Source organism: Cetorhinus maximus, chromosome 3 (assembly GCF_964194155.1).
Source record: "Cetorhinus maximus chromosome 3, sCetMax3.hap1.1, whole genome shotgun sequence".
Lineage (NCBI taxonomy): Eukaryota > Metazoa > Chordata > Chondrichthyes > Lamniformes > Cetorhinidae > Cetorhinus > Cetorhinus maximus.
In genome coordinates this window covers 81,796,548-81,820,602 of record NC_135881.1, presented here as the reverse complement: position 1 = coordinate 81,820,602, position 24,055 = coordinate 81,796,548, and the positions used below count along the sequence as shown (strand labels likewise).

Sequence of the window (24,055 nt, the reverse complement as noted above, 5' to 3'; positions counted from 1 at the left end):
AGACCTTGTTCCAGGACATTGCGCCTGTGCTGCTGCAGGAGTTTCACTCAATTGCTATAGATATTAGTGGCATACAGCAGTGGCTACGTGAGAGCGGGGGACAGGCACCTCAATCTCACTCCAGCTGCCCCTTCGCCTCAAAGAGTCAGCCAAGGATCCTCGGGCACCCACAGGAACGAGGACCAGTACTGGACACCTCAGGGCCATCTGCCCAGGTTACTCCAGCCAATTGTCCAGCTGATCCCAATCCTCTCTCTCTGTGACCCCATCAGCTCCAGTTCCACAGACTGAGGATGGTGCAACCTGCCCCACAGCTGGAGAACCAGAGCAGGCCAGGACCCTCCAAGTCCTGACCCTCCAGAGGATGCCTGCCAAGGTCATCACAGACAACAGGGTGTAGCAGTCCGCAGGCTGCCTCCTGCGGATGTCAAGGATGCACCAAGACATAGCGGTAGGGTTAGGAAGATCAAGAAATACTCGGAGCATAACGGTGGCACGGGTGTTCACCACATGCATATACTTTCCACCAATGTGAATTGAATTGCACCCCTTCCACATCCCCTCTTGTGTATGCCTCCTCTATGAGCTGAGCTGTGCTCAATCAGATGTCACACCATGTTCCCTCCCCACACGTTTTGTTGATTTTGCATCGTGTGCCTCTGGTCGATATTGTGTGCCACCATCTCATCACAGTGTGTGTCCCTTCTCAGTTCATGCCCGACATCAGTTATGCCTCACCCTCAGTGTAAAGTGTGCTTGTGCAAGGTATCTCATCGATGTGCATTGCAGGTTCAAGTGATGTTCATTCTTGGCTGCGTAAGATGGAGGGTCATGTAGTCTCCGGCTTGTCTGCAAGTTGGTGACTACATGGAGGAAAGGTGAAGGTATAGTGTAGAAGGAGTGATAAAGGTGCGCATGGGGAAGGGTAATCTTTCCTTGAACTCCATGCTCTCTGTCATCTGTGAAGATTTGCAATCTATAAGCCCATACTCAGAGGTTATGTGTGCTCCTGCCAGCCTTGCGTGTTGTTGACTCTACCAGTGTACATCTGCTAAGCTGACCAATAAGTGTGTGAACCTCCCCACCTCAATGTGACGGTGCTCTGTCCCTCGCAGGCACAATTTTGTCCTGGCGCTCAAAGCTACAGCTTTAATTGTTTGGAATTGTCTGCATAGTGCCAACAAGGCTATTGTCAAAAAGAAGGGATGCAGCACTGGCCCATTCAATCTGCTTAGCCTCCCCTCCCCTAAACACTCGCCGAGCTCAGCGATACTACATCCATTTGGAGATGCGAGGCGATCAATGGAACCATTGAGCATGGTCTCAATATTCATATGTTAGCTTGAATTTAAGTCAGTGCTCAGAGCGGAAATGGGCTAGGAGCTAGCTTGTAATGCAGCTGATGTCTGCTCTTTGGAACCTTGAGGGCTTCATGGTGCGTCTGCATTTTCGGGGTCGTAAGAGCCAGGGCTGAACATTATGGGAAACTGATGGTGTTGAAAAGGAGGCTTTTTCATGTCTGTCAGGCAAATGTGTGAAGATGGTCATTGTGAGATAACCTATGTCCATTGAAAGGTCAGGCTAACAGGTGCCCCGCATCCCTCACTGAGAGCGGAGGGTCTCAATGTAATGGGGATTAAGATAATGCTGAGGACTGAGTGCTTTGAACAAGCATTAACGCCTTGGTCCAAGTCTAGCCTCACAGCCTCATCACCAAAGTGACACATAAGACATTTTTCCCTCACTAGAGATGGATCTCCTTGAGGCGCTTTGTCAGAATGAAGGTACAATGCCATGATCCCACTGTGGGCTACAGTGCCACTCCTGCCTCTTGTGGGCTGCCTTAGTGACTGGGATGCTGGAGAGAAGCTTGAAGAGACAGCACCTTCTGTTCTGTGATGCCGGAACGACCTCTTGCAGTCGGTACCTCATCTCGGGAAGGACACACGCCCCCAAGGCTTCATCATTCTTCAAAGGATGAGGACATGGTGAGCAGAATGTGTACATGCTCAATCTGAGAATGAAGAGGAATGAAGAGGTGACTTTCAGAACAACTGACAAAAGATGTCCTACCAGTCCCCATGGTGTCAACTCCTGGAGAATGTGGTAGATGTGAGCCACCAAATCCTAGGACATGCGGAGGCATTTACGACACTGGCTCTTGCTCATCTACAGAAGGCAAGCATCTTCTGTGCAGCCTCAGTCTTAAGAAGCTCCTACATGCAGCATTTCTATGAGCCTCATCCTCTGGGTCTGGAGGGGGCCCTGCTGCCCCTTGCTCATCAGGGTGATGCCCCACTCTTTGACAAGCCTGGCATCACCATAGCACTCTTCTCCGCCTTTCCCCCTGCCTGCATGCGATGATGCAGGCAACATTGAATGCACCCTCCATCTCCCTGAATGTTTCCTCTCTGCAGGAACAGTGAAAGAAAGACATGACTGAACATCAGCCTCCAAAGCTTCTCTTTCTGTCACTGACTTACGAGTAACTTTGGGTTCAAGGTTTTGGTTACAGTTCAGTCACCTATTAGCCAATACAACCCTGGCCATTGCAATGGCTGCTCTTATTGCCACAGTGTGCATCCTCCTCACCGCCCAGCCCCATTTCAGTAGACCTCGTGCTGTGAGATGGAGTTGGCCAGGTGCTTGGATGTCCTGCATTTATTCGAGGTGATAAATGACTCATTCAGTGAACTCTATGGCCGGGATTTCCTGGCCCCGTCATAGCGGGAGCCACCGCGGGAGATTCGGTCGCCCAGCCTAAAGTCCGTTGCCTTTTGACGGGACTGGATACTGGATGATCCAGGTGGTGGGTGGGGCCGGGAAATCCCGCCCCATGACTATATCCTTTGGAATACACATGAGGGCATTTGTTCTGTGAGGAGTTGAGATTCTGTTTGGTGGGCCTGGGAGTTCCCATCTCTGAACCCTGCAGCTGCAAGGTCCTGAGGTGGGGTTTCCAAGAGGCTTCTCCTCTTTGTCCAGGTGCCCACTTGTTTTTGGAGTCATTATCACATTGAGGAATTACCACGATTGGTACAATGCAGGGCGATCGATGATTGGCACCAGAATTAATCTCTCATGAATGCACCATCACATTGAAGGCTCCAGATTGCCTCTATAGACATCGAGGTGCTCCTAACTGTCTCAGCTGTGCATTCATCCTCATTTAGTAATAAAGATTCCAGATGGATGGGCCTTTAATCAGCCCTCCCAGTGTTGTAATCCACTCCTCCCAGAAGCCCTAACAGCCCTCCCAGCAGTGCTTTTTCTTAGCCTCGCTTTCTGCTGCACCATTGCTTGAGGTTCCAAGATGGTGGTCCTCAGGTTTTGTTTTCAGACCAGCTTTGACCTTCTCTGTGTGACTGTGGAAATCCCACCCATCGTCATGGAGGAGCATAACGGTCAGGTTTCCCTCCCTCCTAATACCCTCAGTGCTCCCCGCTGAATTCTCGATCCCATTGTAATTGTGGTTGATATCCCTGTGTTAGCCATTGAGTCATTTGAAGTAAATGTGCCTATGCCCCATGTAGACCTTACCCCTCCCCATCTTGAGACCTACAGTACCGTCACATATTAGGGACCCCCATGAGACCATCGAGTGGCCGCCCCTACACTACCTGTTCCCATCTACAGGCTGCACATGCCTCCCCTGACTGTGACTACCATCTCTGGCTCAGTACTATGCCAGAAATACCCTGGACCGTCATGCATGAGGTAATGACCACGCCCTGCGCACAAAATGGCACAACAGTCCACGACTGACAGTGGACTGACATGCCCTCCCCCTCCCCCTCCCTGGAATGGGACAAAGACTGTCTTTGAAAGCTCAGCAATGTAAGCTGCAGCGCTTCTTCACTCCACTATCCACCCAGTCTGTCCCTGACTTGCTTATGTCCTTCTGTAAGAGACTTTCTCCCAATTCCAGCTCAGAGAAGCCTTCCCACCTCCCCCACAGTCTGCCCCCATAGCCATGTGTCTGAGTGCAACCTTCCCCAGCCTCCCTCCTGGCCCCTGCAGTCGAGCCCTTGCCCTCCAGCCCCTTCTCTTCCTTGCCTTTGTTCTGTCTCCACCAACCCATCCAAGTCGAGCCCTTGCCCTCCAGCCACTTCCTTGCCTCTGTCTTGTCTTCCCCTGCTCCAGTCGAGTCCTTACCCTGCAGCACATTACAATCCACCCCCACTTACCACTTTTCTGGTATATTGAGCCTTGCCTCTGTAAACCCTCCTGATAGGAAGTGGTGCTGCCTGCGAAGCTGTGTGGAGCCCGAGATGCTGCGAGCACTGTGCGGTGCAAGGTAGGCAAACAAAGCTCGATGTGACGAGTGACGTGCAGGTCGCCAGGTGCATGTCACTTATATGTGGTTGTGAATCACGTCGATCTAATTCCCCATCTCTCCCACCCTGTGAAACCCCACCTTCGAAAGCCTGCCTGCTGCACTTATTTAGACTGGGAACCTGTCCCCCTACCAATTAAGGAAGCACCTCTGTAAAAATCCCAAATCAATGATTGCTTCCTAAGGATGGGTTTCCAACACAGAAACAGTTCTGGCCCGCTTGCCAACCTCAAAGTGAAAATTCAGCCCCGTTTTATTATATTTACCTAGATGGCTTCTGAATATCCCAACACATGCCTCAAAAGGTGCCATTGTTGTGCTTAAGTTTAAGGATAAATAGGAGGGGTAGAAGTGGAGGAAATAGATGGGGCAGACATCTTCTGGCACCGTGATAAGTCATCCAACAATTAAGAGGATATAATTCTGGAGGAGTATCCCTCACTGGGTCATCTTACAAAAAAAATAACAAGAGACATACTTTAAAATGAAAAACTTACCTGATCATAGTGAGGGCACGAGCCACATGCAAACATATTGCAAACAGGAAAGTGCCACCCACTGTTCTTTAATGAATTAAATCATTACTTTGTTGTATTTAGACCTATTATAATTTTGAAGGTATGAACAGTCTTGATAATCTTCATTATGTTGTGCAAATTGTCTTATACTTCTTGTGACAGGCCAATTCTTGGAAAACCGAAGTATTTTGGAGAAAGTTCGCACGAGCAATTCAGCTCTAAGACTATTATTTTCACAAATGAATCATGCATCTATGATATTGCATTCAAGGAACATGGTCAAAACATAAATTAAAAAAGTTTTCAAACGTGTTGTCAGCCATGCTACGTTGATTCAGTGCTACACAGCAGGCCATGAACACTAACGGTATTGTGCAGATGAAGATAATGAGGAAAAACTGGATTAGACCCAAAAGCGGGCATGGAGATTGTGATCGGCAATTAACCTCCATCAGTTTCTGCTGATATAGACAGCATGCAAAACTCAGTGCTGCCTGCTAATTTAACCAATTAGAGTGTGCAGTCCAGCACTAAACATGCTGCTGAGGTGGGGGCAAGCCTTTACAGGGGAGCCATTGTCCCTGCAAGGCTGGCACTTCTTAAAGGTAACCTGTACTTCTTAAAGCCGACCTGTAACTCTTAAATGGGAGATAAATTCTGGCTTCAGCAGATGCTGGTACTAATTGCAGGAGACCTTTTGACAGGAAGAGGAGAAAAAATGGCACAACAGGGTAGATAACATGCTTCAAGATTTGGTATTGCAGCACTGGAGGCTTTGGTGCAGAGAGTGAACAGGAGACTCTCTGACTAGGCACTGAGCAAGCTTTGGGAGCAGAAAGCCATCACTATCAATGCAAGCAGTCTAGTCCCTGCAGTGCAGGGAGAAACTTAACAAGTTCACATGAAGCCAAGGACGGTGAATGCATTTTCACATGCCACATACTTACATATGAACCACTTGCCTCATACACTGTTCCATTCATCAACCTCACTTTCACTTATCTACCAACATTCTGTCAAGCACAACTCAAACTTGGCCATCCCAGCTCCGCCTCACGCTCGCCATCCTAACTCCATCTCACGCTCGCCATCCTAGCTCCGCCTCACGCTCGCCATCCTAGCTCCGCCTCACCCTCGCCATCCTAGCTCCGCCTCACCCTCGCCATCCTAGCTCCGCCTCACCCTCGCCATCCTAGCTCCGCCTCACCCTCGCCATCCTAGCTCCGCCTCACCCTCGCCATCCTAGCTCCGCCTCACCCTCGCCATCCTAGCTCCGCCTCACCCTCGCCATCCTAGCTCCGCCTCACCCTCGCCATCCTAGCTCCGCCTCACCCTCGCCATCCTAGCTGCGCCTCACGCTCGCCATCCTAGCTGCGCCTCACGCTCGCCATCCTAGCTCCGCCTCACGCTCGCCATCCTAGCTCCGCCTCACGCTCGCCATCCTAGCTCCGCCTCACGCTCGCCATCCTAGCTCCGCCTCACGCTCGCCATCCTAGCTCCGCCTCATGCTCGCCATCCTAGCTCCGCCTCACGCTCACCATCCTAGTTCCACAGTTACACCTCACTCTCACCAACGCGGCTTCACCTCACTCTCGCCATCACAGCTTCACCTCACTCTCACCATCACGGCCACAGCTCACTTCCACCATCACAACTTCACCTTACTCTCAACATCTTAGATTGTCACTCTCAGCATCATTGCCACACCTCACCCTCACCATCATGGCTTCAACTCATTGCCAGAACTGCTGCAAGCTCCAAGCCACACACATTGCCAAATATTCAGCCCTGACAGGCAGATCATCCAATCAGATTTTACCACATGCACTGACACACTTCTCTTCCTGTTTCTTCCTCTTTCTCGCTTGCAGAATACAACTCCCTGTTCAATAAATTATTTCATGTTAAAATCAGACATTCTATTTTCTAATGCTAATATATGTGAAGCCTGCTGCTGTAGCCTACTTTGTGAAAGAAACAATTTCAGCTATTGAACTTTTCTCTTTTGCTTCCAATTTATTATTTTAATGTCAAATTCAACTTGTTTAATCCAATCAGTCCTAATCTCGGACTCTTATGGACAGGGTGAGGGAGAACTGCTGAAATCCCTGTTCCCTTCCCAACTGTCTGTAAGCAGTGTGTGTGTTTTTAAACCTGAGTGTGTGAACAATTTCTGTAGCCAGCAGCTAGCTCTTTGTGGGTTTAAATAAAGAGGATTGTTTAAATAAACTGATTTAAATAAAGAGCCGTGAAATTTAATGCGGCAGCAATCGCTCTCACAGAATCACACAAAAAACACAAGTCAAGGAAAGTACAGTTTGAATAGAATAGTGAACTTTTACGAGTTATAAGTAAAAACAAAAGTTCATCATTCAATTGATTGTCTTGTTCTGGAAAACATGAGTTGCAGGCCTGATGAGGAGGACATCTTCACCCCTGAGGGGTGGTTCAGATGAATTCAACAGCCAAAGTCATTTCAGGATTCTATCAACAGAATGGACTTCCTGAAGGTTTACACATTTAGCTTCTTGTATTCTCGTTACCAGGAGGTCAGTTTGCTGTATTGGTGGACTCGAAAAGGAATAGGCTTGGGGATCTTGGCAATGTTATAGCCTCCAGTTCTTAAGGCATAGGTCTTACTGCTTATTTTGCTGCTGCTGTTTCTTACTTTGTGCAGTCAACATTTTAAAGATTACAAATATAAAAACATGGCTGCCTTATCATGTGACTCCTCACAATGGCAGTTCCTCATCCAAGTATGATGGTGGTCTTGGGTTGATTTGCCACATCCTGGTTTAGTGTTTTTAGATATTCATCCTGAGGGGGTGGTTAAGATGATCAGCTTGTTTGTATCAAAAAAAGACTCATTCAATTTGGGAACGTCTCTTGATGGTCTCAGGATATGTGCAGTTAACATCTTTTCATCTGGGATGTGCCCTTTTGCCTCTGTTAGACAGTGAGGCAGTTTCTGAATACCCAAGCCAGGTCATCTGACCTTCAGTTGTCATCTTTGCAGCACATTAAAAATGGCCAATTTTCAAAGCATCCACATTGAATAAAGTTCATTCTTGTCTTGAAGGTTAAGAATATGTCTTTCTTGGGCAAAACAGTTATACACACTCAAGCGAGTTACTGCAGTAATCCTTCTTGCTGGTCCAGGCAGTGAGACCATTATGTTTCGTAAGGCAGAATGGCTTTCATTAAATGCATGTTGGTCATTAACAATTCCCCAGACATATTTTCTATAGGTCCAATGCTCACTTTGTTAGCTCTTTTCTTATTTAAATATCTATAGAAACTCTTACTATCTGTCTTTATATTACTAGCTAGCTTTCTCTCATACTCTAACTTTTCCCTTCTTTTATTAATCTTTTTGTCATTCTTTGTTGTTCTTTATATTCTTTCCAATCTTCTGACCCGCCTCCTGTCTTTGTCTAATTATATGCTTTTTAAAAAAGTTTGATACTGTCTTTAACGTTTTTTAGTTAACCACGAATGGTGGGTCCTCTTCTTGGAATTTTTCTTTCTCATTGGAATGTATCTATTCTGTGTATTCAGAAATATCCCTTTAAATGTCTGTCACTGAACATCTATTGACCTATCCCTTAACCTCATTTGCCAGTTCACTTTAGCTAGCTCCACTTTCATGCCCTCATAATTGCCCTTATTTAAAATTAAAATACTAGTTTTAGACACTTTTGTTTCTCCCTGAGAATGAATGTAAAATTCAATCATATTATGATCGCTGCTACCTAGGGGTGCCTTCACTAGGAGGTTATCAATTAATTTGATCTTGTCGTTCAATACCAGGTCTAGCATAACCTGCTCGCTGGTTGGCTCCAAAATGTGCTGTTCTAAGAAACTCTCCCAAAAACATTCTATGAACTCCTCATCTCTGCTACCTTTGCCCATCTGATTTTTCCAGTCTATATGTAGATTAAAATCTCCCATGATTATTGCTGTACTTTTCTGGCAAGCTCCCATTATCTCTTCTTCTATACTCTGTCCCAACATGTAGCTACAATTGGAGGGTCTGTACACCACTCCCACAAGTGACTTCTTGCATTTATCATTCCTCATCTCAACTCAAACTGCTTCTACATCGTGGTTTCCTGAGCTTATGTCATCCCTCTCTAATACCATCATGAATTAACAGAGTCACCCCTTCACCTTTTCCTAACTTCCTGTCCTTCCTAAATGTCATGTACCCTTCAATATTCAGGTTCAAATCTATGTCATCCTGTAGCCATGTCTCTGTAATGGCCATCAGATCGTACTTATTTATTTCTATTTACGCTTTCAGTGCATCTGTTTTGTTTTGAATGCTACGTGCGTTTAGATACAGAGCCTTTAGTTTTGCCCTTTTATTATTCTTGTAGCATTTAACCTTATCTGCTGATTTACTCTTAGATTGTACTTTCTGTCCCTTCCTGTCACAGCCTGTTTATCGTTTCCCATATTAATACCTTTCTCTCTTGCCTTGTCTCTTGGTTCACCACATCTTCCCAAATTTGATCTCTTGCTCCCACTATTCAGTTTAAAATCCTCTCTACTTGCCTAGTTATGCAGCTCATGAGGACACTAGCCCCAGCATGTTCAAGTGTAGACGGTCCCAACAGTACAGATCCCACTTTCCCCAGTACTGGTGCCAGTGCCCCACAAACCGGAACCCACTTCTCCTGCACCAGTCTTTGAGCTACACATTCATTTCTCAATCTTATTTATCCTTTGCCAATTTGCACATGGCTCAGGTAATAATCCAGAAAATATTACCTTTGAGGTTCTGCTTCTTAATTTGGCACCTAGCTCCTCACACTGGCTATGCAGAGCCTCCTTCCTCATCCTGCCTATGTTGTTGGTACCTACATGAACCACCGTCACTGGATCCTTCCCCCTGCCACTGCAAGTTCCTCTCCAGCCCTGTGCAAATGTCCCAAACCCAGGCAACATAGCCATCTGGACTCTCACTCTTTGTTGCAGAGCACATTGTCAATTCCCCTCACTATACTGTCCCCTACTACCACCTATGTTCCTTTTTGCTCCCCCCACTTGGATGGCTTCCTGTATCATGGTGCCACAGTCAGTTAGCTCATCCACCCTGCAGCCCCCACTCTCGTCTAAACAAGCTGACAGAACCTCAAACCTATTCGACAATTGCAGAGGCTCACAATCCTGCACATTTGCCCTCTGGGTCTCCTTACCTGCCTCACTCACAGTCACACCCTCCTGTTGCTGACCACTGGCCACATTGGAAGACCCTATCCTCCAGGACTAAAGCATCCAGGTAACTTTCCCCCTCCCTGATGTGTTGCAGAGTCTGCAGCTCAGCCTCCAGCTCAATGACACTGAGCCAAAGTTCCTCAAGCCCCAAACTCTTACTGCAGATGTGTCTTCCCTGGATCACAATGTTATCCAGGAGCTCCCACATGCTGCAGCCTTGACACATCATTTTCCCTGCCATCTTAATGTGGTTTAAAAAATAGCTTAAGTATATGAATCAGTTTTTATGTTGCTTTCTTATATATTTTGTTAACTTTACCACTAATTTGTGCACTATTTTAAATGTTAAGGATAGAATAGAACTTACCAATTCCAGATACTCACCAAACAGCTAGCTCCTTCCCCTATGGGGTAAGAGAGAAAAAGGAAACAAACACGTCCTTTTCCAAACTCCCCTCGCACCAAACTTCAATCAGTTTGTCAAGGCTGCGCTAAACACCCCTGAATTTATAGTAAACTGAATTGGGTTGCAGTAACCAGTTAGCTAATTAACTACGCAGCTCCTACAGCTGAGAGTGAGTTTACCCTGTCTAAACCGCAAGAAAGAAAGAACTTAGCCTGTTTACACAATACTTTCCAGTTACTGCTAATTACAGACCAGATTAGATCTTAACAGCAAAATCTAAGAACAAAGTTAACACTTAAAACTCTCCTCTCACTAAACTCCAAGTCTTCACTCAGTTTGCTCAGCTGCACTCGATCCGTCTCCACCCTTCTGCAGCAGTGACAGCAAACAGAGATGTTGGAGATATCACCTCCTCCAGCCTGGAAGGATCCCGATGTAAAGAAACTCTTGGCCACATTCAACTTCACAGCCACTGGCAGCACAATCCTTGCCCATCTGAGAGTTCAGGTCTACCTGCAAGAGGTGGCACATTTCACTGTGCACCTCCTTCATAAAACATAGACAATGCGCACACACTGTTCCTGGCTTAGAGAAATGCTCCTGGAAGATCCTAGGTGGATAAGGCCTCCTGCTGAGATCCCTTCTCTCCTTCCACCTTCTCCCTCTGTGAATAACTTGTCCTCCTCTGTGTTGATTCTACTCATTCTCCATCTCATATAGTCCAAGGTAAATTGCAACGATAGTACCCACGACTGGGAACAAGCAAGCTGACCAGGACTCTTGAAGTCAGAACCCAATCTTTCTTCACATGTAGCATCACTCCTTGTCAATTTCAACTTTAGAAACTCACAGCACTTCTACAAGCTGAGAGAGAACCAGTAGAAATTAAGCAGCAGGTAACCTGAAAGTAGTTGATGATCCCTCTAAATAATGTGGCTGGGGGGTACTTCCTGCTGCTGAACACATGTTCAGCTGTGTGAGGATTAAGACAGGGTGTTAACTGGGGCACTGATCTGCCTCCACTGTACACTTCCAGCACATCCTCACAAAATAGCGTCTGGCTCGTCCCACACCAGTAATGTGCATGCAGAGGGCTGGCATCATTTTGATATCAAAACGGCCTCTGTAGCACCAACATTACAGGTGCTTTGGTGCCGAATTCTGCAGGCAATGGGTCCATACCATCAGTGGGTCCAGTTACAGTATTATCACACATAAGAGCAGAAAGTGCTGGAAATACTCAGCAGGCCTATCAACATCTGTGGAGAGAGAAACGGAGTTATGTTTCGAGTACAACAGAATTGAGTCGAAACATTAACTTTTTCTCTCTCCACAGGTGCTGTTAGATGTGCTGAATATTTCCGACACTTTGGTTTTATTTTGTTTCCGGCATCCATAGAATGTTGTTTTTATTACAGTGTTATCACACATTATAGTACACTTTTTAATATTTAACTTAATTTCCCTGATTCACTGATGACTCAAAGAAATTGGGAATCTTATGTACTCACACTCTGTTTTTGCTAATACAGGTATTAAAGAACAGAGGAACATTTACCCATTACATTGGGAGTATCAAAATACCTTAAAAATGTAAAGAAATATCAACTTTTCCAACAGCAACACATTGCGTGTTAGTCTCAGGTATTAATGGTTGGCACAGTTTATTCAATGTACAGCATTAATGTATCAAGTCTGATGCACACAGATGTGAGTGAACTGACAGCTTTTATTTGGTGTGTACTGTAAAACATACAAAGGAAATTAGCTTCAAATGCTAAAATCTACCAATTTCTAAAGCTCATCTTTCACAGGAATGAAGCAGTGGCCTGTTGCGCTGTTTTTTAGCAAGCAAATATTCATTATATTCCTGCCACGCTGATGGTTCTATTTCGTTCTTTCCCATTCTATGTTCTCTCATCTGCTGCCTCCCAACGCTACATATTTTAAGTCAGCAAGCCATGTGGAAAGGTGAAGGCAATAGAATCCAGACTTCTCCACTGCCACTGCCAGTTATCCATGGGATGGGAAGGGTTCTACCAGGTTTGATTTGCCCTGAAATACAACACTTCATTGCTGCCAAGTATAGCAATTAAAGGCCTGACCAAGAAATGTCAAACCTTACCTACCGAATGTAAAAGATGTAGAATGTCAGTTTTAGACCAAACTAGTGAATTTTTAGCTGGATAAGCAATGCTCTACTGTAACTATAAAGATGCTTTTTAGCCAGCAACATATCCAAGGCAAGTGATATGCTTCTTGAAAGTAAGTTTTGAAAGTGTTCCACATTGTATCTGAATTGAAACAAGCAATTGAATTTGGAGATCTGAAGTTCATTCATGTACGATGTCTGTGCACCATAAAATCCAACGCTTCCATAACTTACTTAATGTATTATATTCAATCCCTTACTAACTATCATATTCTTTTTACCCTCTCCAATTGTGCTGATTTAAATATAAGCAAATTATTTTGATAATGCCATTATATATCTAAATATCCTAATTTATAGCAGGAGCCTATATTTAGGTTTGAATTAGTGTCTTCCTTTTGTTGATGTTAATCCACATCTGTGCAGTGGTCATTTAGGAAGCAAATAACAAAGCTTCATTCGCTTCATGCCAGCTGGGTAGGGTGATGAGTGCAGAAATAAACAGCAGCTTTCAATCAGCACAATGGGCATGTTGAGAGATTCTGTTGCGCAAGAATATATAGAAGGCAATGACTTTCAAAAGAAATAGGCAGGAATAGAGGAAAATAACACTTCCTCCTTGAAACATTTCCTTGTCAAATTAGGATCTCATTAGCTAAAAACAGACAGACACATCAAGAAATGTCAGAATAAAATTGTTCAGATTCATCACTTACCTTATCATCATCCTCACACGTCATCACATTGGAAAAGGGGATTTCAGCTTTGAACATCTTCCGACAATGCATAAGTTGAACAAGTAAGTAGCAGACGGTTTTAAATTTCATCCTCTTTGCTGGTTTTATATCTGAGAGAATCAATCCAGGAAAAATCTGTCAAAAGGAGAAAATAATCAATGTAACAAGCAACGTACTGCAGTTTTAAGACAGTTTATGTATATGTTTAAATGCCTTCCTATCATCCAAGAGCTGGCTTCAAATCTAACTCAAGTAGGAAGTAGAAGTCTCCTCCCTCTCTGCTGATGTAAAGGTTTATAGTCAATTCTTTAGAAGACTAAAGGAAAATGCAAAAGAGATATTGATAAGATGGGGAATGAGTTAAAAAGCTGCAGATGGAACTCAACGTCAGTAAGTGTATGGTGATATGTTTTGATAAAAGAAATGTCAGCAGTAATTATACTCTGAACAGAAGTAGGCTTGACATTTCGGAAAGGATTTGGGGGTATTGTTCACAAAGCATTAAAGGTAACACCTCAGGTTCATAGGGCTGTGAAAAGAAAACAAATCAAATTCTAGCTTTGATTTCAAGAGGCAGAAAATATAAAAACCAAGAGGTAATGATGAACTATATAAAACCTTACTAAGACCTCCATAAGCATACCACACACATTATTGAGCTTCGTACCAAGGGAAGGACATTGAGACTTATTGAGAGTACAATACAGATTTATTAGGACTCTACCTGCTATCAAAATACACATATGAACAAAGTTGGAGGTTTTTTTTTTAGTCGAAACATAATAGATTACAAGTTACTAATAACAGAACTTTTTAAAATTATGTAAGGAAAGGTAAGGGTAGATAAAAGAGTTGAGGAGTCAAAAATAAGGGGCTGCAGCACGTCTCTGACTAAATGAAAGATTTAGATCAGAGGGCAGCAGAAACCTCTTCATGCAAAGAATTGAGAAATGGTAGCATTAATTTTCAAGGTTAATGCTGAGGCAGGAACTGTCAACCTTCACAATCAGGTCAGATAGCTGGGTGAAGAAGGGGTTAAAGGATTACAAGGACAGTGTTAGCAATTATGATTAGAACTATTGACTCAAGTGAAAGGTAAACACCAATAGCGACTAAATGGACCGAATAGGGACTAAATGGACCGAACGGCCTATTTCCTTGTTGCACCTTCTATGTATTTCTTTGCATAACTTGAACTGTCTCAACCAATTTTGCAACGAGCACAAGCCCAAAGCACAGAACTCTCCACAAGTCAATACTAATTGGCATCAATTTGGCAGAACTACTAAAAGATTCCCTTAGGTTAGTTGGTATATGAAATGAGAATGGAAATGTCAAACTGGTGCTGGAGGGATTGCTCTTCAGATGCTTGGCGAAGATATATTGTTAAGATAGATTAGAGAGAGCTCTGCCATATGACTAGCCCATTTTATATTTGGCTTGTGAGTATTTGATGATAATACTGAGGATGTGAAAATGAAAAGGTGTTCCATTCCCTAATGCCAACATTCATGAGTCAAAAAACCTTTCCCAGCTTCTGCACCTACTGTTAAACAGAAGTTAAAATGCTATTCTCAATGATGTTTCAGCACAGGGGTAATGGATGCAAAGTTGAGTCTTTACTGAATTCTATATCTGAGCAGCATCAAGAGGTTCAGTGCGCAGTCACATGTTCCATTGGGATAGAGGGAAAATTGAAACTGAGTATCACGTTTAAATGGTCTACAGCAGGATTTCCCATCTGAGGGTTTGCGGACCACTAGGCGTCCATGAGAATCTTTCAAGTGGGTTGCTAAAAATAGGCTGCGGCGTACACTGCCCTCTGCCTGGCACTATTTCTTATCACTGATTGGTAGTGAGGTCCTTTGTGTACACATTTATAGTGGGAAAGTGGAGCTGTGGAATAACAGTTCAGTGCAATCAATAAAGATTAAGAATGAGGAGCGCAGAGCCTCAAAGTCAGGAGTATCTGAACCTGCAACATGCAGTTCATACACCAGCTCATGCAGGCTGAGATTGGGTTGTCCACAGATCTGCTACATCATATCTGTTGACTTGCACAAGGGATTGTGGCCTTCATCCTAACCAAGGTCGGTGAGAAGTCTGCGCAGCCCCTCTGCATTCAATATGTACAACACGGCTCACCCTAACCCAAGTACTGACTGCAGTTGAGAGGTGAACACACAGAGCAGTTACGGAGCCTGGAGAATACAACACGAAGCAGAAATAAAAGGAGGAATTAATCTCTGTGTAAAGTGCTGGATAGCACAAGTGGCAGAGGGAAGGTCCACTGTCAGGCTGATCTTAACATCGGAGCACACATTGTGTGCTGCTGTATCACTCTTAGCTTTTGTTACTGGGGTTCAATTTAAGCAACAACAACTTATATTTATATGGTATCCTTAACATAATAAAAGGTCCCAAGGTGCTTCACAGGAGTATTATAAAACAAAATGTAACACTTCAGCCAAAGCAACTGAAGGCACAGCGAGCGATGGTGGCGCAATTAAAATGGGGGCTGCATACAAGGCCAGGATTAGAGGAGCTAACAGATATCTCAGAGGATTAGAACATAAGAATATAAGAAATAGGAGCAAGAGTAGGCCATTTGGCCCCTCAAGCCTGCCCCGCCATTCAATAAGATCATGGATGATCTACCCCAGGCCTCAACTCCTCTTTCTTGCCAGCTCCTAATAGGCCTCAACTCCCCGATATTTCAAAAATCTATCTACCTCCTCTTTAGATACTTTCAGTGATCTGGGCTCCTCAACTCTCTGGGGTAGAGAATTCCAGACATTCACCACCCTCTAAGAGAAGAAATTCCTTCGCATCTCAGTTTTAAATGAGTGCCCCCTTATTCTGTAACTATGTTCCCTAGTTTGAGATTCCCCCACTAGTGGAAACACTTTCTCAACAGCTACCCTGTCAAGCCCCCTCAGAATCTTATACATTTCAATAAGATCACCCCTCATTCTTCTAAACTCTAATGATAAAGGCCTAACCTGTTTAGCCGTTCTTGACAAGTCAACCCCTTCATCCCAGGAATCAGTCTAGTGAATCTCTTTTGAACTGCTTCCAATGCTAGTATATCCTTTCTTAAATACGGGGACCAAAACTGTACACAGTACTCCAGATACGGCCCCACCAACACCCTGTACAGTTGTAATAAGACTTCCCTATTTTTAAACTCCAACCCCCTCGCAATACAGGGCAAAATTCCATTTGCCTTCTTAATTACTTGCTGCACCTGCATGCTAACTTTTTGTGTTTCATGCACAAGAACACCCAGGTCCCTCTGTGCTGCATATTTTTGGAGTCTCTCTCCATTTAGATAATAGTCTGCCTTTTGATTCTTCCTACCAAAGTGCATGACCTCACACTTTGCTACAAGTTTTTGCCGACTCACTCAACTTATCTACATCTCCTTGCAGATTCCTTATGTCCTCACCACAACATGCCCTCTCACCTATTTTTGTATCATCAGCAAATTTGGATACATTACACTCTGCCTCCTCCTCCAAGTCATTGATATAGATAGTAAATAACTGATCCTTGTGGCACTCCACTAGTTAGGTCTTTCCAACCTGAAAAATACCTATTAATCTCGACTCTCTGTCTTCTGTGTGTTAACTAATCCTCAATCCATGCTAATACATTACCCCAATACTGTGAGCTCCCATCTTGGGCTTTTATGTGGCACCTTATCGAATGCCTTCTGGAAATCCAAATACACTACATCTGCTGGTTCCCCTTTATGAACTCTGCTTGTTTTATCCTCAAAGAACTCTAGCAAATTTGCAAACATGATTTTCCTTTCACAAAACCATGTTGACTCTGTTTGGTTTTGTTAAGCTTTTCTAAGTGTCCTGCTATTTCTTCCTTAACAATGGACTCTAGCATTTTCCCAACGACAGACGTTAGGCTGACTGGCCTACAGTTGCCTGCTTTTTGTCTCCCTCCCTTCTTGAACAGGGGTGTCACATTAACGGTTTTCCAATCAGTTGGGACCCTCTTGGAATCCAGTGAGTTCTGGAATATTGTGGGTCTGGAGGAGATTACAGAAACAGAGAGGGGCAAGGCCATAGAGAGATTTGAAAATCAGGACGATAAATGTTGTAGGTCAGTTATCTCAGTTCCAGAACATCACTGCAGGAGTTCCTCAAGGTAGTGTCCTAGGCCCAACCATCCTCAGCTGCTCACTGATCCTCACTGACCTTCCTTCCATCATAAGGTCAGAAGTGGGGATGCTCACTGATAATTGTGCAATGTTCAGCACCATTCGCAACTCCTCAGATACTGAAACAGTTCATGTCCAAATGCAGCAAGACCTGGACAATATCCAGGCTTGGGCTGACAAGTGGCAAGTAACATTCACACCACACAAGTGCCAGCCAATGACCATCTCCAACAAGAGATTCTAACCATCGCCCCTTGACATTTAATGGCATTACCATCACTGAATCCATCACAATCAACATCCTGGGGGTTACCATTGACCAGAAACTGAACTGGATGAGCTATATAAATAATGTGGTTACAAGAGCAGGTCAGAGGCTAGGAATGCTACAGGAGTCACCTCCTGACTCCCCAGAACCTGTCCACCATCTACAAGGCACAAGTCAGGAGTGTGGTGGAATACTCGCCACTTGCCTGGATGAGTGCAGCTTGACAAGAAGCTTGATATCATCCAGGACAAAGCAACCCATTTGACTAGCACCCCATCCACAAACATTCTCTCCCTCCACCACTGATGCACAGTGGCAGCAGTGTGCACCATCTACAAGATGCACCAGAGGAACTCACCAAATCTCCTTAGGCAGCACCTTCCAAACATAAGAACATATAACCTAAGGACGTAATAAATAGGAACAGGGGTAGACCATTTGGCTCCTCGAACCTGCTCCACCGTTCAATAAAATCATGGCTGATCTTCTTGTGTTTCGATTTCTACATTCCCATCTAACCCTGATAACCTTTGATTCCCTTGCCTAACAAGAACCTATCTACCCCTGCCTTAAAAATATTCAATGACCCCACCTCCACCACCTTCTAAGCCAGAGAATTCCAAAGTTGCACAAACCTCTGTGAGAAAAACATTCTCCTTATCTCCGTCCTAAAAGGGCAACCCCTAATTTTAAAACAGTGCTCCCTAGTTCTGGACTCACCCACAAGAGGAAACATCCTTTCAACATCCACCTTGTCAAGGCCATTTAGGATCTTGTATACTTCAATCAAATCACCACTCACTCTTCTAAATACCAGTGGAAACAAGCCCAGTTTGTCCAGCCTTTCCTCATAAGACAACCAACTCATTCCAGGTATCAATCTAGTAAACTTCCTTTGAACTGTCTCCAAAGCATTTACATCCTTCCTTAAATAAGGAGGCCAAAACTGCACATAGTATTTGAGGTGCAGTCTCACCAATGCCCTGTATAACTGAAGCATAACACCTTACTTTTATGTTCAATCCCTTTCGTAATTAAGCATTCCATTAGCCTTCTTAATTACTTGCTGAACCCAAACTCAATATTGCTACAATCTAGAAGGACAATGGTAGCAGATACATGGGAATACAACCACCTGGAAGTTCCCTTTCAAGCCACTCACCATCCGGACTTGGAAATATATCGCCATGGGAACACCATCACCTAGAAGTTCCCCTCCAAGCCTCTCACCATCCTGACTTGGAAATATATTGTTGTTCCTTCACTATTGCTGGTCAATATTCTGGAACTCCCTCCCTAACAGCACTGTGGGTGTACCTACACCACATAGACTGCAATGGTTTAAGGAGGCAGCTCACCACCACCTTCTCAAGGACAATTAGGGATGGGCAATAATTTCTGGCCTAGCCAGCAATGCCCACCTCCCATAAATGATTTTCTTTTAAAATCGAGACACCACTTAACCAGGAGCCAGTGTACTTCAGTGAGCACAGGGATGATAGGGGAAGAGGACTTGGTGTGAGTTAAGAGGGCAGCAAAGTTTTGGATGTCCTCAAATTTACAGAGCTAGAATGTGGGAGACCAGCCGTGAATCAAGTCTAGAGGTACTAAAGGTTTTAATGAGGCTTCCACCAGCAGATGAGCTAAGACAAGACAGTGAAGTTGGGTGATGTTACAGAGCTGAAAATAGGTGGTCTTAGAAATGAACTGAATAAATGCTTAAAGAAATTGCAGTAGAAGCTGCATTTATTTTTGGCTGCCATTTTCTTATACAATGGCTGGGCTTCCTGCCAAATTTGTTTCAACTGTTTGGTGCAAACTATCCATCGATTAAAAGTTTTTTAAAAACCCTTTCAGAATTTTGATACTTCTTCCTAACTTTTAAAATATTATGCTGAATGTTTATTCACATATTTATAGACATTGCCACTAATGTCAAGTTCTGCATAGATTTAGAAACATACAGCTCTTCATGGGATACGTTATTTCTACTTTTATAATGGAAGCTGGGCAAATTACTTGGGACATTTTCCTGCCCTGCCGCAAGCTGAGAACTTTCCGGGTCATAGTGCACCAGAGTTCATCTGTCGAATACCATGGGCCCTCACTTCCAGGTCTGACTAAGCTCATTTAGTACTAACAAAATGATGTCTGTGGGATTTTTCACAAGATCATGATAATTACAGATGAGGTAGGCCATTCACCAGACCTTAATTTAATCATCCAAGTTGCACATTTAGTAAATAAAATAATAATAATCACCAGCACCTTCTCAAGGACAATTAGGGATGGGCTATAAATGCTGGCCTTACCAGCACTGCCCACAACCAATGAATGAATAATACATATAATATATTTATGTTCAATTGTATAACTCATTTTTATACAAAATTAATTGTGTAGGGGTTTTGTAGATTTTTTTTATATAACATAAGCTGAACATCCCCACTGCATAGGAGGTAGCAGAGACAAAATAAAAATCATTTATAGATTAAGTTACACATTACATCTTCTGCCTAACATGTGACATAATTTCACATACTCCAAACACTGAACGTTTTCAGTTGAAATTTTTTGCCAAGTTTTAACTAGAAGCATCCACACCCCGAAACATCTGTAAGGGAAGATTTACGTGTTGAAATAATGGAAGGAAAATCAGGCTGGTAATTTTACAGGCATATGATTTGACTGGTCCGACTTTGCGATATTTATTAAGCCCAGTCACCAACTGTGCCTGAATGGAGGCACATGAAATCCTCCCCTCATTAAGAAATTGATTCATTAGCAGTCAATAAACGGACTTAATTTTGATCCAGAATAAAGGAGGACTAAATTTCCACCCCTTCACAATCAAATGCAGATAGTCTACACCAAGGCATTATGATGGTTAAACAGTGAACCTTGATGTCCGAGTGATTGATTTAAGAGACACTGTTACAAATATTAAGTTCATAAAATTGTTATGTTTTGGGACTGTCTCTTTAATTTACAGTAAAATGGAACATACAAACATACAAATTAGGAGCAGGAGTCAGCCATTTGGCCCCTCGAGCCTACTCCATCATTTGATAAGGTCATGGCTGATCTGATTGTGGCCTCAACTCTACGTTCCTATCTACCCCCTGTAACCTTTGGTTCCCTTGTCAATCAAGAATCTATCTAATTCAGCCTTAAAAATATTCAATGATCCTGCCTCCATTGGTCTCTGGGGAAGAAAATTCCACAGACTAATGACCTTCAGAGAAAAAAAAATCTTCCTACCTCTGTTTTAAAAGGGAAACCCTTTATTTTTAACTGTGTCTCCTAGTTCTAGTCTCTCCCATAAGGGGAAACAATCTCTCAGCATCCACTCTGATAAGTCCCCTCAGGATCTTATATGTTTCAATAAGGTCACCTCTCATCCTTCTAAACTCCAATGGGTACAGGCCCAACCTGACCAATCTTTCCTCTTAAGACAACCCCTTCTTCATAGGAGTCAGCCAAGTGAAACTTCTCTGTACTGCTTCTAATGCAATTATATATTTTCTGAAATAAGGAGACCAAAGCTATATACAATATTCCAGATGTGGTTTCACCAAGGCCCTGTACAACTGTGGCAAAACTTCCCTACTTCTATATTCTATTCCCCTTGCAATAAATTACAACATTCCTTTTGCCTTCTTAATCACTTGTTGTACTTGCATACTAACCTTTTTGTGATTCATGTACCAGGATAACCAGATCCCTCTGTAATACAGAATCCTGCATTCTCTTTCCATTTAAATAATATATGGTTTTTCTACTCTTCCTGCAAAGTGGATAAGTTCACATTTTCCCACATTATACTCCTGCCAAATTTTTACCCACTCACTTAACCTATCCATATCCCTTTGCAGAATCCTTACATCCTCTTCACAATTTACTCTCCTATCGGTCCCTTTATTCAAATCATTGATATAGATTGTAAATAGTTGAGGCCCCAGCGCTGATCCCTGTGGCACTCCACCAGTTACGGCTTACCAACTTGAAAATTACCCATTTATCCCTATTCTCTGCTTCTTGTTAGGTAACCACTTCTTTATCCTTGCTAATATGTTACCCCCTACATGATGAGCTCTTATTTTGGGCAGTAGCCTTTAACTCTATCTATTGCCTTTTGGAAATCTAAGTACACGCATCTACATGTTCCCTTTAATCCATGTTGCTTGTTACTTCTTCAAAGAACTCTAATAAAGTAATCAAACATGCTTTCCTTTTCAAAACATCTGCCTGATTGTATTAAGATTTTCTAAATGCTCTGCTATAACCTCCTTAATAATAAGTTCTAGCATCTTACCTATGATAGATGTTAGGCCGGAGGAATGAAGGGATTCATACGACCTGCTCCGAATACTACCTGGCAACAAGCTTGGGTGGCTTGGTTGTTAAAAGGTTAAAATGGGGCCAAGGTTGTTTTACTGGGAAGAAGGTTAAAGATGTTCATACCTGTAGACAATTGTAGGAACATCTGTGCTGATAATGGGTAGGTTGTCGGTCTCCAAGTCTCACAGGGAGGTGTTATAAATGGTTATACTTTTAAAAGTCTATTTAATTTCAAGATAGAATGTAGTTGGGGGTCTAAAGGATAGGTAATTAGCATCCCTACCTGGATATAAGACCCATGTGATTCACACAGCCATGGAGATGGGCTTTGAAAGGGGAAGAGTTCACAGGAAGCCATAATAGGATTGGGTTGCAGGTTTTCCTAACATATTCCTGATTCTCACACAGTCAGTCTGCAAGAATCTAAGCGAGAGCGAGAGAGCAGAAAGATAAATGCAGCTAGTCCTGCACCTTAAGTAGAAAAAATGCTGGCCCTGTTGGTCACCGTGCAATGTGTATGTAGAAGCTCATGTTAGATTGAAGGGACCAAGTTTGTGAGGGTTTAAAGAGACTGGAAGATTTTCCTAGCTTGGCTAGAGGGAATAATCTCCAGTTCACGCCTCACCTTGAAAGACAGCCTGTCATTAGGAGTTACCCAGCTGGGAAAGGGAAAGAAAGAAAGAAAGCCCACAGGAGCTAAGAATCAATTTGGACTGGTTGCTGAAGAATGAAGTGTTCACTTAAGAGACCTTATAAGGTACAATCATAATTTAGGATTTTCAGATATGTGAACAGTTAAATGGGGGAAGTTGTTTTCTGTAGTTTAAAATATTAGTTGCCTACAAAAATAGATTCAGTCAATGTTGCTTTCAATTCATTTGATACAGTAAAAGTCTCAAAACTTGAAATCTTGTCTTTTGATCCTCTCGTTCAGTCACTGGAAGTTCAAATTTCTTTTCAAAAGTTATTGGTCTCTACAGGGATTGTAACAATGCCCCTTTGGAAACCTTTACTTTTAGCCAGGGATAATTGGCGGTACAGGGACAGACAGGAAAGGGGGGAAGAGAGAAAATGCTTATTTTACATTGAATTCTCAAAAGTGTGCATTCACACACATATATATATATATATATATAGAAACACCATTATACTTTTTGATTGAACATCGCTTTTGCAAACAATGGATTAATATACCCAGGCTTCTTGGCATGAATGGATTTGTGAGAACAATGCAAGGCAAAGGGTCATTGCAGTTAATTTGTTTGAGAATGTGGAGAAAAAGGCAGGAAATCATGTTGGTTGGGATTGCTGTTCTGCATGGTCAATGGATAGGTTGTTATGCTGGAAGCCATTTAACAAATCACCTTTAACCTAAACGAGCAAGATGTGGAGATTTGAATATTGCTTGCAGGCAAATTTCGATATGACCTATGTGGCAATATTTGAAGCATAGCATGTAGTCACAGTATTTTTTTTTGCACGGGGAAGAACATTGGTCCATATAGCCCACCCTTCCAAGCCTCCTATTGGTTTAATGGTTCTGGAAGTAATTTCCCTCCAACATCTTTCTCAACTTGAATTCATCCAGTCCTTCTTAAAGCCTGTTATTTTCTTTTCTACCAAGCCCACTGGTAATCTGTTCTGCTATTCCATCACCCTCTTATTAAAAATAAAAGTTGCCTAAATTTTCTAAATTCTTTTGACACTCTTAATGTTGGAAGTGTTTTTCTTAGTTCTTGAATCCTGTGCCTGATAAATCATTTCTGGATCTAAGTTCTTTCAAACGACAAAAATCTAAAGAAGTCCATTAAGATCCTACACATTGTCCTCTTCTCTACAGAACAGATAATCTTGCTGAGAAACTCAGCTCTTAAATTCAGGAATCATCCTTGTATCCTTC

At 43.2% G+C, this 24,055-nt stretch overlaps 1 protein-coding gene across 3 annotated transcripts in view; it reads right to left on the bottom strand.

The window, feature by feature from the left end:
- Positions 1–24,055, bottom strand: part of LOC144678751 (adenylate cyclase type 1-like) — a 429,196-nt gene that overhangs the window by 149,643 nt on the left and 255,498 nt on the right. For all 3 annotated transcript variants that reach the window (XM_078538612.1, XM_078538615.1, XM_078538613.1), the window contains one exon: positions 13,349–13,504. In XM_078538612.1, coding sequence (XP_078394738.1) covers positions 13,349–13,504 — 156 coding nt within the window. The remainder of the gene's footprint in view (positions 1–13,348; positions 13,505–24,055) is intronic.